At 47.6% G+C, this 16,765-nt stretch overlaps 1 protein-coding gene across 1 annotated transcript; it reads left to right on the top strand.

Annotated features, from left to right (window-relative positions):
* The first annotated feature begins 6,832 nt into the window (after window positions 1-6,832).
* On the top strand, window positions 6,833-8,287 carry PIGH (phosphatidylinositol glycan anchor biosynthesis class H). The gene has a single exon (XM_040404995.1). The coding sequence runs from the start codon at window positions 6,906-6,908 to the stop codon at window positions 7,458-7,460; it is 555 nt and encodes a 184-aa protein (XP_040260929.1). The 5' UTR covers window positions 6,833-6,905; the 3' UTR covers window positions 7,461-8,287.
* Window positions 8,288-16,765: the final 8,478 nt, after the last annotated feature.

Here is a 16,765-nt window from a genome sequence, read left to right as displayed (position 1 = left end):
CCAAAAATATCACTCAAAAGAGTGCTGACTCTGAACCAGAAGGTGCGTATTAAAGGGCAGTCCAAAAAAATGTGGTGCAGCGTTCCCCTAGTTGTCTCGCATCTCCAACAGACCTCCGCGACTGCTGGGTTCAACCTAATGGAGGAGATCAAGAGTGTGGTACCAGTACATTAAAATCTTGTACTGGTTCTCTTGACAGAGAACTGACATTGAAGACTTTGCTGCTCTCCTCCATATCGGGCGCCACAGTGTGTCTGGTAGAGTTCTCCCTAAATATTCCTCTCATCGGACCATGTAATCCGTTCCAGGAAGGGGATCAACAAAACAGAGTAAATCTCAGATATCCATCCCTTCAAATGAACCCCTCTTCTACAGAGGCGCTCAAATGACGTCGGGAGAGAGACATTGAACCCCGAGAAGATAGATTGGGCAAAATGTCTAATCTGGACATAAAAGTAGTTGGTCGAGGAGGGAAGAGCATTTGCTCTGAACAGCTGAGAAAGGTAATCGGTCCCTAGTGAATGGGTCTACAATGTCTGAAAAGCGAGAGACACCACGCTGAAACCATAGTCTCGTTGCTGAAGTAGTGAGACTCGCTGGGAGTAGTGGATGATATAAAAAAAGAAATCCTGGAGGAATGGCAGGAGATCAGGGGGAATCTACTACTACAGGTCCGCCATATGGATTTAGTGCAGACCGTGGGCCCTAAAAGTTCCCTAGGTGGGGATGCACTATAGGGGCTAGACCATACCAGAGAATTAGGGTGTATGGGAGCCAGCCAGAGTCTCTCTATCTGCATCCAGATAGAATAAGGTTGCAGAGATGCCCAAGCTATGGTGAAACGCAACTAAGCTTCCCAATAACATTTGATCAGGTCAGGTACTCCCAGACCACCCCGAGACTTGCTAGACAGGAGTACAGACCTAGGGATCCTATGGCGTCTCTCAGCCAATATAAATCGAGGCACTGTGACTGAACAGATCTTAAACCTTTGAGGGGGAACTGGGACGGGTAAGATCTCAAACAGGTATAGGATCTTAGGTAAGATTGTCATCTTTACTGCCTCAATGCGACCTTAAAAGGATATTGGGAGTGTTTGCCATCTTGCGAGGAGATCCCTAATTTTTTTTTATATATTTGTGGGAAATTAAGTTTGTAGAGGTATGTGTAACGAGGGGTAAGGTTCACACCCAAGTATCGTAATGAGTCCTCCTTCCAACGAAAGGGAAAGTTTGCCCGAAGGGAGGGCCTCAGTTTTATGGGTGTTGGCCCTATACCCCGACAGTCATCCAAACTCTTGCAATATGGAGTGGAGGTTTGGGAGGGAGATATGGAGTTTAGTGAGGGTGAGGAGGACATTGTCCGCATATAGTGACAGCTTGAACTCTTTTTATCCCTGACCATAATACCCTTGACATCTGGGCAAGCCATAATTTTAGCCGCTAGCGAATAATAAGGTGGATAAGGAACATCCTTGTCGTGTCCCATTGACTATGTATATTGGTCAGGACTCGGCGTGTGGAAGCTTGATTGTCGCCGTGGGAGAGGAGTATAAACCTCGGATGGCCCGAACAAAAGAGCCAGAGAGACCATATGCCTTCAAGGTCGCAAACAGAAATGGCCAACTTAGGCGATCAAACGCTTTTTCAGCGTCCAGACTAAGAAGCAATGCCTCCTCTCCCGAGCGGCCAACCACCTCCAGCAAGTCAATGGTTCGTTGTGTATTATCACCACCCTTTCGACATGGGACAAAACCTACCTGGTCTTTATGGATCAATGAGGGGAGAAAAGCATTTAGGCGAGAGGCCAGTATTTTAGTAAAAATCTTGAGGTCCGAATTAAGTAATGCAATAGGCCTATATTTTTGACAGTCGAGGGGGTCTTTTCCGGGTTTCGGGATTAAGGTGAGATATGAGTGGGACATATCAGTAGGCACCGTGTCGGTCAGGAATTGATTAAAGAGATTTGACATATGAGGGATCAACTCCGTCTTAAAAATCTTGTAATATTTATAGGAAAAGCCATCGGGGCCAGGGGACTTGGCCTCTGGTAGATGGTCAATTACCTCCTCAATCTCCTCCTCAGTTACAGGTCCATTAAGGGCATTAACATCTGCAGTCGACAGGGTGGGGAGGTCACACGAGGTCAAGTACGTCTGCAATAAGCTCTCCCTAGCCTCTTCATTAGTGGGGAGATCACTGGGCAGATTATAGAGGATGGTGTAGTATGTCGAGAACCACTCTGCAATTTCCTTGGGGGTCATAGTGGACCGTCCCATCTGCTCCCCTGACTGCACATGGGCCTGTTTGTGGGGGACGATTTCTTAGCTGCTTGGGCCAACAACATATGAGGCTTATTCCCCCATGCATAGTACCATTGTCGAGTATATAACATTCGTTTGTTGACCCTACCCAGATCCATCCTATACAGATGGGCTTGGGTGTCAACTATGCGCTTAAGCGTGCAACGAGTTGGATGGGCAGACATTGCCTCCTCTAAATTATGCAAATGAGATTTCAGGGCCCTACCTGTAGCTATTGAGTCCTTTTTTAGTCTTGTGCCCTCTCATGATCGCTTTATGGGCCTCCCATAGGGAGCGTACATCCCTCACCGACCCTACATTAAGCTCAAAGTAAGATTTGAGGTGCCCGCGCAATTCATCCCGTAGTGGTGGTCTCTTAAGGAGGGTGTCATTAAGACGCCAGTGACATTGTCGGGTATGTCCCGAACCAAGGTCTATTCTGATCATTAGTGGGGCATGGTCGGACCAAGTGATTTGACCCATATTGGCTCCCTTCAGCACATGGAGGGTGGAAATGGTTCCAAGAAGAAATCAATTCGAGTGTGGGTACCATGGGGAGCGGAGTAGAAGGAAAAGGACCTATCAGTAGAGTGATATGATAATTGTGACTCCCGCCTTCCTAGGAGAATGTGTGGCCGAGTATGCAGTAGGATATAAGTGAATTGTAAAGCAAAAGGAAGAATTTTCATCAAAGTGGGTTTCCAGGAGAAACACAATGTCCGCTTTGAGGGACTTCAACTCAAAAAGCAAAAGTGTCCTCTTGGCGTTGGAGTTGAGTCCCTTGACATTCAGGGTCACACACTGCGCCATGGTGATGTAGGAGAGAGTGGATTGTGGGGAGAATACAGCTCACCAATATTCACACAATGTAGTTCTGCTTGTTCCTTGATCTCTAGCCTAATAACCTTGCGCCTGGTGAATTTTCGGCCAGCGCTGGGATCAGGGTTCAGAAGAGCTTGGGCCCAATAGTGTGAGGGAGCTAGAAAGGGAAATGGAAACAAGAGGAAGGGGCAGACAACACAAAACAAGACGAAAGTCAAAGACATATTATTAACAATGAATGGCGATTCCCAGAGATATATATCCCTGCTAGAGGAAACAAGCAGAGCCTCTTCTGGGGTCGCGCTGTCAGGGGTCAACTGACCGATGCTCCTTGCGGCGCAAAAACAGACTAACTAGACCTTCTAAGGTCAACCAGTGCTCGTGTAGGCCCGCACCATAAAAGCTAAAACTAGACAACACTATATAAGTAACTGGCTAAATAGCAAATAAGTATGGCAAATTGGAACATAAATATGCAGGATGTCCGCAACAATAAGGAAGAACTACCGCTCGTGTAGGTAACTCAGAGGCAGAATCAAGGTTATCCCTCTCCATTCAGGGTAGAGGGCTCAGTCAGGCGACCGATGTCCTGGGGATGGGAAGGAACCTGCATTCTGTCCATCTCTTCTCTTCCTTGCCACTTGGGACCAGACGCGAGGCGGCGGTGGTACGGGAGGTTCAATCTCCCAGTCCGTAATTGCAGGTACAGGAAGTCCCAGCGTCTCACAGAAAGGGTGCAGATCTGAGAAGGAGCGGAGGGTTGCAGCCTTTTCCTGTTGGCGTGCTGACAAGGCAAATGGAAATCCACAGCAATATGCTATTTGACGATCTCGAAGCAGTGTGAGGAGGGGCTGTAGGTGTCTCCTTTTTTTGCAAAGTAAGCCAGGAGAGGTCAGGGTTGAGCTGCATGGGGGCCCTATCAAATTCAAAATTGCATAGGGTCCGGGCCTTCGCCATAATGGCCTCTTTGAGAGTATAATCAACGACAAAGAAAATTATGTCCCTGGGACGAGCGGTGGTGCCCTTGGGTTTGAGCGCCCTGTGGGCTCTATCCAATTTTATCTTGTGCGAGGGCGGCTCTCCAAGGATCATATTAAAAATAGCCTCCAAGGTGACAAAAAAGTCTTCGTCCCCAGTTGCCTCCGGCAGACCCCGGACTCTGATATTATTTGTACGCCCCCTATTGTTAAGGTCCTTCAGATGCCGACCCATTTCCCTAAGAGCTGCTGTTTGAGATGTTAGTCCACACGGTCGACAATATGCTTAATGTCGGTGCGGACGGCGGCGATCTCTGCCCTGCAGGCTCCCTTAACATCAGATATGAGCATCTGAAAGTCCTTCTTTGTAGGGAATTGGCTGAGGTATACTTCCCAGGAATGTGTGGGGTCAGGAGCAGCAGGGGGGATATAGCAGCCAGCGGAGGGGGGCTTGGTGAGCTAGCCCAGGCATCTGTAGGGAATGGGGAGCTGCTGTTGTCATTGGCTATGGCAGATGGGATACCCTCAAGAAGGGCAGACCAGGGGTCCCCGGAAAGGGCTGTATGTGGTCTCCTATGGGAGCATGTGGAGGCTGAGATCTCTGGGGTGGGTGGGGGCACAGTACCTGGATCCTCAGTCCTCCGCTGTGTACCGTCCTCCCGAGCCACCATGTTGTCTCCTGGGTGCTTCGAGGTTGCAGGCAGGAATTTCCTTGCAGCAGGGGAGAGCTCAGGTCCGGTCTTCTGAGGCACAAGGGCGCCTCTGTAAAGGTAGGTGGTCGGTCTCTCTTCTCTGATGGATCCTCACGCTCGAGAGAGAGCAATGGCGGGAGGCTCCCTGCTGAGTGGAGCGCCTCGCCGGGAGAGCCGACCTGGGAGCCCGCGCCCAGCACTCCTCCAGCGTCCTGGGCGGTGAGGGAGATCAGGGAGGAGGAGAGGACCTGCGGAGAGCAGTTTTCTTCCCCATGCGGGCGGTGGTATGGGTGTCGCTGGCCAGATTGCGGTGGTGCAGGCGGGAGCCGAGCGCTCAAGCAGCCATCTTAGTTGGTGTCCAGACACCCCGCCCCCAGGACTGGTCGCTTTAAGGATATTCGGCACCCTACCTAAGCGGAAAGTTAGTTTAAAATAAATTCTACTGCCGGAGTGCAGATAATTTTTGACTTGTGCTCGTAACTTCAATATTCTTCACCAGTACAAGCCGTGCGGCCATAAGCAGAACGGCTGAAGCTTGTGCCGATTCAGAACATCTCATGTAGATGCACCCTAAATTATGTCATGAATGCACCCCTGTTCTATATGCCCCATTAGGCACATGGATGTCATAAAGTAGTGGGGGTGTCTACTCAGGACACCCCACTATAATCTCCAGTGGAGAGTGGATTGCCTAGAGTGGCTCATGCTCACCTGGTCCATCCATGTATGACATAGGTGGCCATTCTTTGAAATGTATAACTAGCCACTGGGGTTTCTGAAGATGGATCGGCTGTGGTGGTCCTTTTTTTTTTTTGTGACTCCAAGTCGTTGTAGAGCATTGGTCAAGGACATAAGAAAAGAGAACTACACGCTAGAATGACCAGGCTGCAGATACAACGGGAGGATATCTTGTCCCCAACTCTACCCGAAGTCACATGCCCTAATGATAGTGAATGTAATTGCATTGTGACCCATGAGATGCCACAGCCCAGGAATTGGCAGAAATCCAGCCCTGCTGGATCATTACTGCGACTGGCAACACAACATTTTCACAGTATTACAAAAACATGGCTGCTTTCTTCCAGAAACGGCGCTACCCCTGTCCGTGGGTTGTGCCCGGTATTGCAGCTCAGCTTCATGACAGTGAATGCGACTGAACTGCAATACCGCACACAACCTGTGGACAGGAATGGCATTGTTTTTCAGAAGAAAGTGGCCATGTTTTTCTACCCTTGGACAACCTCTTTAAGACTAGGGCTACATGGGGACCTGGCCATGTGACATTAAAGGGTAGAAAAACATGGCCACTTTCTTCCAAAAACAATGTCACACCTGTCCATTCATTGTAATAGGGGGGGTGCTGACAGGGGACATTGGGGGGGTGCCGTTTCTGGAAGAAAGCAGCCATGTTTTTCTAATCCTGTACAACCCCTTTAATATGGGATCATAGGGGTATAAGAGGAGAGAACTACAAGCCACAGCATGTCCAGGCTCTGCCTTATCACTTATTTTGTGATATAAATATATATCTCCCTCACCTACTGTGTCCTTCTCCCATACCATGTAGACTGTAAGCCCTCGCGGGCAGCGCCCTCTCTCCTTCTGTACCAGTCTGTAACTCGTCTTGTTTATGCTCATACTGTATTATGTATGTGTACAGCGCTATGGAATGAATGGCGCATTAATAATAAATAATAATAATATATACTGTATATTATAGAGACCCCGCAACCAAGCAGAGCACTACAACTCTCAGCATGTCTAATCCACAGTCAGTTTGTATTCGTAACTGACAATCGAGGAATGTCACAGCTAGCTCTTGTGAAACTGCAACTCCCATCATGTCCTGCAAATCAGTACGCTATGCGCTCTGGGCATGATAGGGTTAAGAGGGCTTATGATCATGCCCTTTTAACCCTTTCTTTTCCAGAGAGCACAGCTTAGAGCGGCCATTGCCTTCTCCAGAGGACACAGCTTTGTTTGGCTGATAATGATGATGTCATCAGAGGCATGCTGCTTTACTGGGCTGGTCACATGACTGGTCACATGGTGGCGACATCATCAAAGGAGGTCCTTTTAGCTCGCCTGTAGCTAGCATTTGCCCTTTTTGCAATGGAAGGGAAGGAGTACTTGGATATCTATGGGAACAAGATCACGCTGCAGCAGCAGTCGTACAGTGACACCTGCCAGGACTTCACCATCACCAGCTCCAAGATTTCGCTCCGCTCCCTCACCACCTGGACGTGCGTTGTGTGGGTAGTCGCTTATGTCATATTCATCTACACGCAGCACACCGCTGTCCTGACGGCAGCCATCTTGTTCTCCATCATAGGGCTTCTCCTTTACCTGCACCTGGTGAAGGTAGACCATGAGTCCCTGCTCATCCTGGGCTCCCTGGGGATCCAGAGAACCTCGACGTACGCTTCTGGCCGGGAGAATACAGTCTTCGTAGAGATGTGCCGGGTCCAAGACGTCGTCATCAATGAGGGCATCTCCATGCACAGGGTGAACTACTACTTGTGCCTCCTCCTCAAAGATCCCAGTGACCCTCAGGCTGGGGTGTCCAAGGTCGTTCCCATCTTCCAGAGCTCGCAGCCCCGACTGGACTGCCTGGTGGAGATTTACAGGAGCTGTCAGGAGATCTTGTCGCCTCACAAGAGAAAATAGGCAGGCCGATATGGACTTGAGAGTAAAAAAGGTGGACTTGTGACCAAAGTCTGAGGCAGACTATGCCACAGATTCACCACTCTTACAGCAAAGAACCAGCTCCTGGAGCGACTGTTCAACAGATTCACAGCTCTTTTGGCAAAGAAACATCTCTTGGGGAGTCTTTGCCACAGATGCACAGCTCTTACAGTAAAGAAACATCTCTTGGGGAGTCTATGCCACAGATGCACAGCTCTTACAGTAAAGAAATATCTCCTAGAATGACTATTCCACAGATGCACAGCTCTTACAGTAAAGAACCAGCTCCTGGAGCGACTATTCCACAGATGCACAGCTCTTACAGTAAAGAACCAGCTCCTGGAGCGACTATTCCACCGATGCACAGCTCTTACAGTAAAGACACATCTCTTGGGGAGTCTATGCCACAGATGCACAGCTCTTACAGTAAAGAACCAGCTCTTGGGGAGTCTATGCCACAGATTCACAGCTCTTACAGTAAAGAACCAGCTCCTGGAGCGACTATTCTATAGATTCATAGCTTTAATAGCAAAGAACCAGCTGGGTGACGGCATGATGTCAGAGCGCTATGTATGGACTGTGCTAGATTTTCCGCATTTCAAAGTTCAACTTCAACTCAAACATGATTTATTGAATTACGGTAGTTTTTTTTTTTTGATCAGCCCTTAACTAAAAATGATTTATACATAGGGATGAGCGAATCGACTTCGGACGAAACATCCGAAGTCGATTTGCATAAAACTTCGTTCTAATACTGTACAGAGCAGGAGCTTCATACATTATTAGAATGTATTGGCTCAGATGAGCTGAGGTTATTGCTTGAGACTTCAGGTAATAACTTCATAAATTAATTTATACTGTAAAAAAACTATTTCCCGAACTCGGGTTCGGTTCCAAGTGGTACCTTTTTTACAGTACAAATTAACTTCTGAAGTTATTATGCGAAGTCTCGCAGAACTTCACAAAGCAATAACTTCAGCTCATCAGAGCCAATACATTCTAATACTGTACGGAGCTCCTGCTCTGTACAGTATTAGAACGAAGTTTCATGCAAATCAACTTCAGATGTTTCATCCGAAGTCGATTCGCTCATCCCTATTTATACGCATGATTATGACCTAAAAATCCACAAAATTTTCATGATGATTTTTATTGACCATATATGTATATGTATGGGTGGAGTAAATAATAAATAGCAAAAATTCTAATATTAAAAAAGTCTCTTTTTAATCATGTATACAAGAAGATTTCGCAAAATAATTGTCAAAAATTAGACCACTTGCGCTGCAATTTTCTAGGCCACCAGGGGGCACTGTAACCTTAAAGGGGCATTGTGGGTCACTACAATTTGAGTGGGGCCCTGTAACCTAGAACCAGCCACTATGCAACACTATAAATTATGAGGGGGCTTTGTAACCTAGAAGGGGGCACTATTACAGATCTGGGGGTCACTGTAACATAGAAGGGGGCAGTATGGGGCACTATAAGCTATGAGGGGACTTTGTAAGCTAGAAGGGGGCAGTGTAACAGAGAAAGGGAGAGTTTGGGGAACTTTAAACTATGAGTCAGCTCTATAACCTACAAGGGGCGGTATGGGGCACTATAAACTATGAGGGGGTCACTGTAACATAGAAGGGGGCAGTATGGGGCACTATAAGCTGTGAGGGGACTTTGTAAGCTAGAAGGGGGCAGTGTAACAGAGAATGGGACAGTTTGGGGAACTTTAAACTATGAGTCAGCTCTATAAACTACAAGGGGCAGTATGGGGCACTATAAACTATGAGGGGGGCTCTGTAACATAGAAGGGGGCAGTATGGAGCACTATGAGGCGGCTCTGTAACAATGAAGGGTGCACGATGTGGCACTATAAATTATGAGGAGACTCTAACATAGAAGAGGGCACTATTACAGATCAGGGGCACTGTAATATAGAAGGGGACTTTATGGGGAACTATAAACTATGAGGAGACTCTAAACTAGAAGGGGGCACTATTACAGATCAGGGGCACTGTGTGGGGGCTCTGTAACATAGAAGAGGGCACTATTACAGATCAGGGACACTGTAATATAGAAGGGGACAGTGTTGGGCACTATAAACTATGAGGAGACTCTGTAACCTAGAAGGGGGCACTATAACAGATGAGGGGGCATTGCAACCAATAAGGGGCATTATAACCTATGAGGGACACTGCCAACAGTGATGGGTACTATGGAGGGGGCACTATAATATTTTATCTTTTTTATCTTATGGGGGCATACATGGGTCGTTACTGTTCTGAGGCAGATTGGGGGATTATTAATAACACTGCCTTACTGCCCCAAAACAGTAAAGACAGACACATTTCTGCCCCCACACGATAACAAGGGCCACCTTTATTGCTTTTTAGGATGGGGGGCACAAAGGGACACAAAGGTGGGCATTGTTACTGTGTGAGGCCTGAAGGGGGCACTATTACATCACAATTTTAATTCGATTTTAATAGGATAGAAGCGTGTGGGCAATTACTCTTGGGGTGCAAAATGTGGCACTAATATTTTTTCTGTGTATTACTGTTTGGTAGTAGTATTTTTGAGGTCACTATATCTCTGGCTCTGTTTTCAGGAATGCTGTCCGTGTGGCACTTTTTTGGGGCGGTGGAAGGAGAGAAATGACTATATGTTTGACACCATAATGTTTGAAGCCCAGTGTTTGGGGCACTGTGCAACACAGCAGGTACAATAATAGGGAAACTGAGCAGTAACAAGGGTAAGGCCCCTTTCACACGGGCGAGAATTAACTCACCTCATCCACTTGTTTGCGCAGCCGGCATCGCTTTCTTCTTCTTTCAGGACCTGCAAAAGGACCTTTGACGTAATCGCGTTCACCACGTGGTGACGTCAGCGTGGTGACGTCCTGCTGAATGAACATGGTTATAAGGGAAAATAAAATCTACAGAACACCTAGCCCAAACCCGAACTTCAGTGAAGAAGTCCGGGTTCGGGTACCACATTCAGTTTTTTATCACGCGCGTGCAAAACGCATTGCATCCACGCGATAAAAACTGAACAACGCAATTGCGTGCTCACTGGCGCAGGTTTCCTGCAATGCACACGCGACGCATCCAGAGCAAATCCGGGACGCCCGTGTGAAAGAGGCCTAAGAAGGGAGCTGGAAAAACTAGGAGCCAAAGATGTCTGTGTTGAAAACTCTGCAGAGACAAGTCATGACTGGCGGAAGGTGTCATGGTGGTCTGGGCCAAATGGAAGTAAACAAGAAAAGTGAACAACTCCGAACAGAGATGTCAACTGTAAGTCACTGGATATAATTGTACCGTAATCAGTTATATAGTCTACCACTCTATGGTCGTTGTATGTGTAACGCCCCAGAGTGGCATTACCACCTTTGCACCTCGCTACGGTCTTTATTGGTTAACCTCATGTCATCATGTGTTTCCTGATCGTCTTTGGCAGCACATGACTAAAGGGTTAAGTCCCCTAGGTACAACCAAGATAGAGACACATTAGAAAGCAATAAACATTAATTACCACTAATCAGCAGGCTATATAGGGTAACACATGACACCGGAGCCTTGTATTTGTTTTTTCTCTAGGTATCAGATGGACACATACTAACGGTCAGCAGAGACCCGATCCCTATCCAGGTGGCATACAGGGTTCCCCTGTCCCTCAGCCTGTAGGTGGAATGAGCGCACCTTTTCCCTGTGTAGCGCATACAGTGCCTCATTCCACAGAGCCGTTACTTGGCCACGGCAATATCGGGCTGGCGCGCGCGCAGAGGGCTGTGGAGAGCTTGTAGTGCGTACACGCCGCCTGAGGGAGCGCAGACCGGAAGTTGAACTACTTACCCACAGACCACTTCACCCGCTGCTTACTGCGGTAACTATGGTGGTTCCTGGGGGATCCGGGGTCAAACTGCTTGGACTTCCATGTTCAGTCTATTACAGACTGATATGTATGATATATATATATATATTTGGTGCATGTAATTTTTTATGCTAAGCGGTCTATTTCCAAAACACCTGCAGGGGTTTTTCTTCTAGCAGCATTGTGTCTGATATGCTTGCACATTGGGGGTCAGCTGTTTGTGTCTCGGCGCACTCTTTCTGGTGATATCAGATTGTACTTCTGAGAGGAAGTGGTCTTTCCCTGTTATAGTTCACATCCTAGGGATGCTGGGCTGTCATGCACATAGCGGTGTACTAGAAATGTGTATATAACACTTAAAGTCTTCAGCTCTGACATCTCCAGATGTCTGCCTCTCAAGAGGAAAAGAAAATCTAGGCACCGTTTATGCCAAAAATGTCAGCAACCCCTTCCTGATGAATTATCTACCGATGTCTGCGCTGATTGCTTGTCTCCTACTACGTCTATTCAGTCTGGAAATATGAACTTTTTATTATGATTTAAAGAACAGCTGACTTCTGTGTTTGAGGAAATCAAATCAGCAAACAAAAGGCCAAGGCCTGCAGACAAAGCTCCTCCACCACAGCGGATCTCCTCCTCTTCTGAGGGTGAGGTGGGTTCTGACTCCTCAGACGGAGTGTGATCCAAATAAATATTTTATTTTTCATAAGGATAAATTGCCTGATCTACTTAAAGGGGTTCTGCACTTTGTTTAAACTGATGATCTATCCTCAGGATGGAAATACAATAGGATACTGCAGCGGGGCACAGCCGATTGTGAAGCTATGACATCATCACGACTGCCTGTGCTGGGACATAGGCCTGCCAGGCCGAAAGAGGCCTGTGGCCTGCATCACAGATGGCAGCATGGAATGGGGCTCAATTTTTTTATTATTACTTTCCTCTGCTACTTGGGGTGGCATACTACTGGAGGCAATATAGGGGGTGTTACTTGGGGCACAAGTGAGCATTTTTAATACTAGAGCACCATAGGGGACGTTAATGGGGATATTACGCATTATTTTTGTTGGAGGCACTATCGGGAGCATTATTATCACTTTGTGCACTATAGGGGCATTATTACTACTAAGGGCACTACTGGGAGCTTTATAACTACTGGGTCAGCGAGAAAAAGAGTGTCCCATGGTGCAAAAGACCACCCAAAGGTTCAGTTGAGATGCAGGGTACTTTATTAGGCAAGCGGTACAACGCGTTTCAGGGATAAAACCCCTTCTTCAGGTACAAATGACCTTCGGGTGGTCTTTTGCGCCGTGGGACACTCCTTTTCTCGCTGATCTACCGGCTTTCTGAGGTACTCCAGGCATCCCTGACCAGAAGTACCTACATCCCTGGCTGCATACCATCCACTACAAGGGGCTTTCTTTAACCCCGCACGTGTCTACATTAGAGTTGTGCCTATATCTAGCACAACTCCTCAAGGTGAGCCTCCATGTTTTTGGAGACATTATTATTTTTTCCTAGACGTAATTACCCTATAAGGTGCGCCATTTCTGTTCTAGAGTTGAACATAGCCTGCAGTAACCATTATAACTATTGGGGGCACTTCTGGGGCTTTATTTCTACTGGAGACACTCTTGGTGGGCATATTACTGGGTCACTATAGGGGGCATTATTACTACTAGTGGCAATATTTTTCTGCAGTATTTGGGAATAATGGGCAGCACAGCTGGCACAGTATCGGGAGTGGCAGCAGGATGACCGTTTTGGGATACCAAGATGGGAGGTTTTTGTTGAGAAGGTGGAAAGTGATGAATGTAATATACCTGTGTGGCAAACTCTGTCGAGATGAGACATGGCTGAAAGAAGTCATAGTGGTCTGGGCCGAATGGAGAAGATGTTTACCTCAAAAGAGCCGTCCCTGGATGTAAGAGGTATGTAGTGCTGTATTCTTCTATATGTTTGGTAGCATTTAAAGAGCAGGCAGCAGGCTCAGCGGTGGTTTGGTTCACCTCCTCAGCCCCCTCCTCCATACCTTTAATTTGAGACAACTGGAGGAGGACAGAACATGGCAGCTGCCACTGGCCACCACAGAGGGACAGCTTCTGGGGAAGTATTTTGTGCTGCACTGTGCTATTTGGTTCTGCTGGGGCGGTATTTTGTGTCGCACTATGGTATTGTTGGCCTTACCTTCCACCCCAAATTCCTCTTGCTAAATGGAGTGGCAGTCATGCATGCGCGCCGTCCCCCTCTCTGGGACTGCCAGAGATAGCAAAACGCTTGTACTTTGCTGTTTACGGCAGTCCTTGCGCTGTTTGCGAATCTGAGTCTTATGTTTTTTGTTTTTTTTTGCAGGGCAGTGAAAAAATATTTATTACAGTAATGTTCCTTAAATCATTGAGAGGAGCAATAATATTCTATATTCTGGATTATCAGAGGTAACTCACTGAGGAGAACATTACTATTATAATGGGGCACAGAGGGGAGGCATTACTATTATAATGGTGCACAGTGGGGGGCATTTCTATTCTAATGGGAAACAGTGGGGCATCAATATTATAAAGACATGGTGGGGGACATTGCTATTACTATTCCAATTGGGCTACAAGGAGGGACATTATTATATTGGGGTAAACTAGGGGTCATTAGTATACAGTGAGGGACATTACTACTGTAACATGGCACATTAATATTTAAGGGACACAAATGGGGCATTACTATTGTGTGGTGATAAAAGGGGGCATTCCTGCTGTATGGGTTCTTAAAGCAAGACTTTGGGCGTAGGAAGTGGGGGGGACGGATCCCCCCCAGGAAATAATGCGGGGGGGGGGGACAGGTTTGGTTAAATCCCCCCCCAGGCTCCAGCCAGGCCAGCGGCAGTGTCTGCGTGTGGCGGGGCAGGCAGTGTGCGGCGCGGCAGGCACTGAGATGAGCGCTTCCATTGTGGAAGCGAAGAGCTCATCTCCATGGTGATCTGTTTCTGTTTATTTCGCTGTCCTCAGGACAGCGATACAAACAGAAGGCTGCGGAGGAGCAGGGCAGGGAGGTGTCCCTTTCCTGTTCCTCTGATAGGCTGCCGGCACTACTAGGCCGGCAGCCTATCAGAGGCCGGCGTAGGCGGCGCGATGATGTCATTGCGCCGCCTGAGCCGTACAGCGCTGGAGTTAGGACACAGTGACAGGCTGGAAGAGGCCTGCATCGCATCGCTCCAAAGAGGTAAGTATAAGTGTTCATTTTTTATTTTATTTTTAACTATATTATATACAATAAAAAAATTTTTTTAACTGGCACATAAAAGGGGGGCACTGGTATTATACTGGCACATGATTGGGGAATTTGGGGGGGCCCTGGTATTATACTGGGCTGGCACATGATTGGGGAATTTGGGGGGGCACTGGAATTACTGGCACAGATTGGGGGGGGGGGTGTCTGGTATTACTGCCACATGATTGGGGGGTCTGTCTGGTATTACTGGCACATGATTGGGGGGGGTCTGGTATAGTGGCACATGATTGGGGGGTCTGGTCTTGTATTACTGGCACATGATTGGGGGGGTCTGGTCTTGTATTACTGGCACATGATTGGGGGGGTCTGGTCTTGTATTACTGGCACATAATTGGGGGGGGGTCTGGTATTACAATACTGCCACATGCTTGGGTGGGTCTGGTATTATTGGCACATGATTGGGGGGGTCTGGACCGTCTGGTATTACTGGCACATGATTGGGGGGTCTGGTATTACTGGCACATGATTGGGGGGGTCTGGTATTACTGGCACATGATTGGGGGGGTCTGGTATTATACTGGCACATGATTGGGGAATTTGGGGGGGTCTGGTATTACTGGCACATGATTGGGGGGGTCTGTTATTACTGGCACATGATTGGGGGGGGTCTGTTATTACTGGCACATGATGGGGGGTCTGTTATTACTGGCACATGATGGGGGGTCTGTTATTACTGGCACATGATGGGGGGGTCTGTTATTACTGGCACATGATTGGGGGGGGTCTGTTATTACTGGCACATGATTGGGGGGGGGTCTGTTATTACTGGCACATGATTGGGGGGGTCTGTTATTACTGGCACATGATTGGGGGGGGTCTGTTATTACTGGCTGATGAGAGGCGCCCCGGGGGGGCTGATGAGAGGCACTGGGGGCTGCTATGAGGCATGGGGCTCTTATCTGAGGTCTGATTGGGGGTCATTCATATTGCGGTCTGAGCTGAGGTGTGATCTGAGGTCTTATTAACATTGGGGATCTTATTGGGGCTGTTCGCTGAGGTCTGATTAACATTGGGGGTCTGATTGGTGGTCTGACCTGAGGTGTAATGAAAAATATTTTTTTCTTATTGTGCCCACTTCCAGCCCGGAGCCCAGAGCACTGATCCGGAGCAGCTTGGAGAAAAAGGCCTCACCGTCTCCCACACGCCTTCTACCCGGCCAAGCCAGCCAGCACCCCTGAGTCTTCACACACACACACACACACACACACACACTTAAAATTTAACGATATAAACAACTCGCAGTTTACTGAAGAATATACCCGGCGAGCAAAAATGCTGCCCCCCCCAGATTTTTGGGGGTTCCCACACCCATGGGCACAAACAGGGACATGAAGAGAGTGCTGGAAAAGTGTGGAGTCAAAGATGTCTTTGCATTACAGTCTGCAGAGTTGTGGCTTTTGGAAGTCTTCATGGTGGTCTGGGCTGGATGGTAAAGAAAAGGGAAAGTACATTATTTTAATTTGTGAGGATGTCACTGGATATAACAGTGCTGTATTCACTCATAGCCTGCAGAGCACCTTGTAGAATTGGTATCCACCACTATTTTTGATCATAGCACAGTGGTTTCTGTTGAGAGTCAGGATGGTGGTATTCACTTACTATGTGGTGGTAATTTGTGTTTATGGTCTGGTGGTATGATTTGGCTAGTGACGTGTTATTATTGGTCTTCTTGGTCTTCTTGGTCTGAGCAACACCTAGGTGGTGGTGGAAAAAACCTGCTGGGGGCCTGGGTCTAAAATTTGTCCTGGGGCCCACAGGACTCGAGTTGTGACCCCGCTGTCATGTCTTTTAATTCAGCCACATTTACTGGATTAAGGATAAGTTGCAGTACCAGACACAGCCCATAGACCAGGGGTGCACAACCTTTTCTGGTTGGGGGCCACATTGTCAACCTGAACCAATTCCAAGTGCCGAAAATAAACTTTAAAGGGGTATTACCAAGTGAAATACTATATTTATGGCATATTGAATTTACAGTATATATCATGAATCTCTAGTTACACTTCTAGTACTCCCATCTAATGGGACAATACATGAAAGATTCATGTGAGCAGCCACAAGACATAGATGAACATGTCTGCTACCAGATGTTTGGGGGCCGCATAGAATGGTATTGAGGGCCGCATGTGGCCCCCGGGCCG

The sequence above is a fragment of the Bufo bufo genome, chromosome 8 (genome assembly GCF_905171765.1).
Source record: "Bufo bufo chromosome 8, aBufBuf1.1, whole genome shotgun sequence".
Lineage (NCBI taxonomy): Eukaryota > Metazoa > Chordata > Amphibia > Anura > Bufonidae > Bufo > Bufo bufo.
This window is presented reverse-complemented; position numbering and strand designations above follow the sequence as displayed.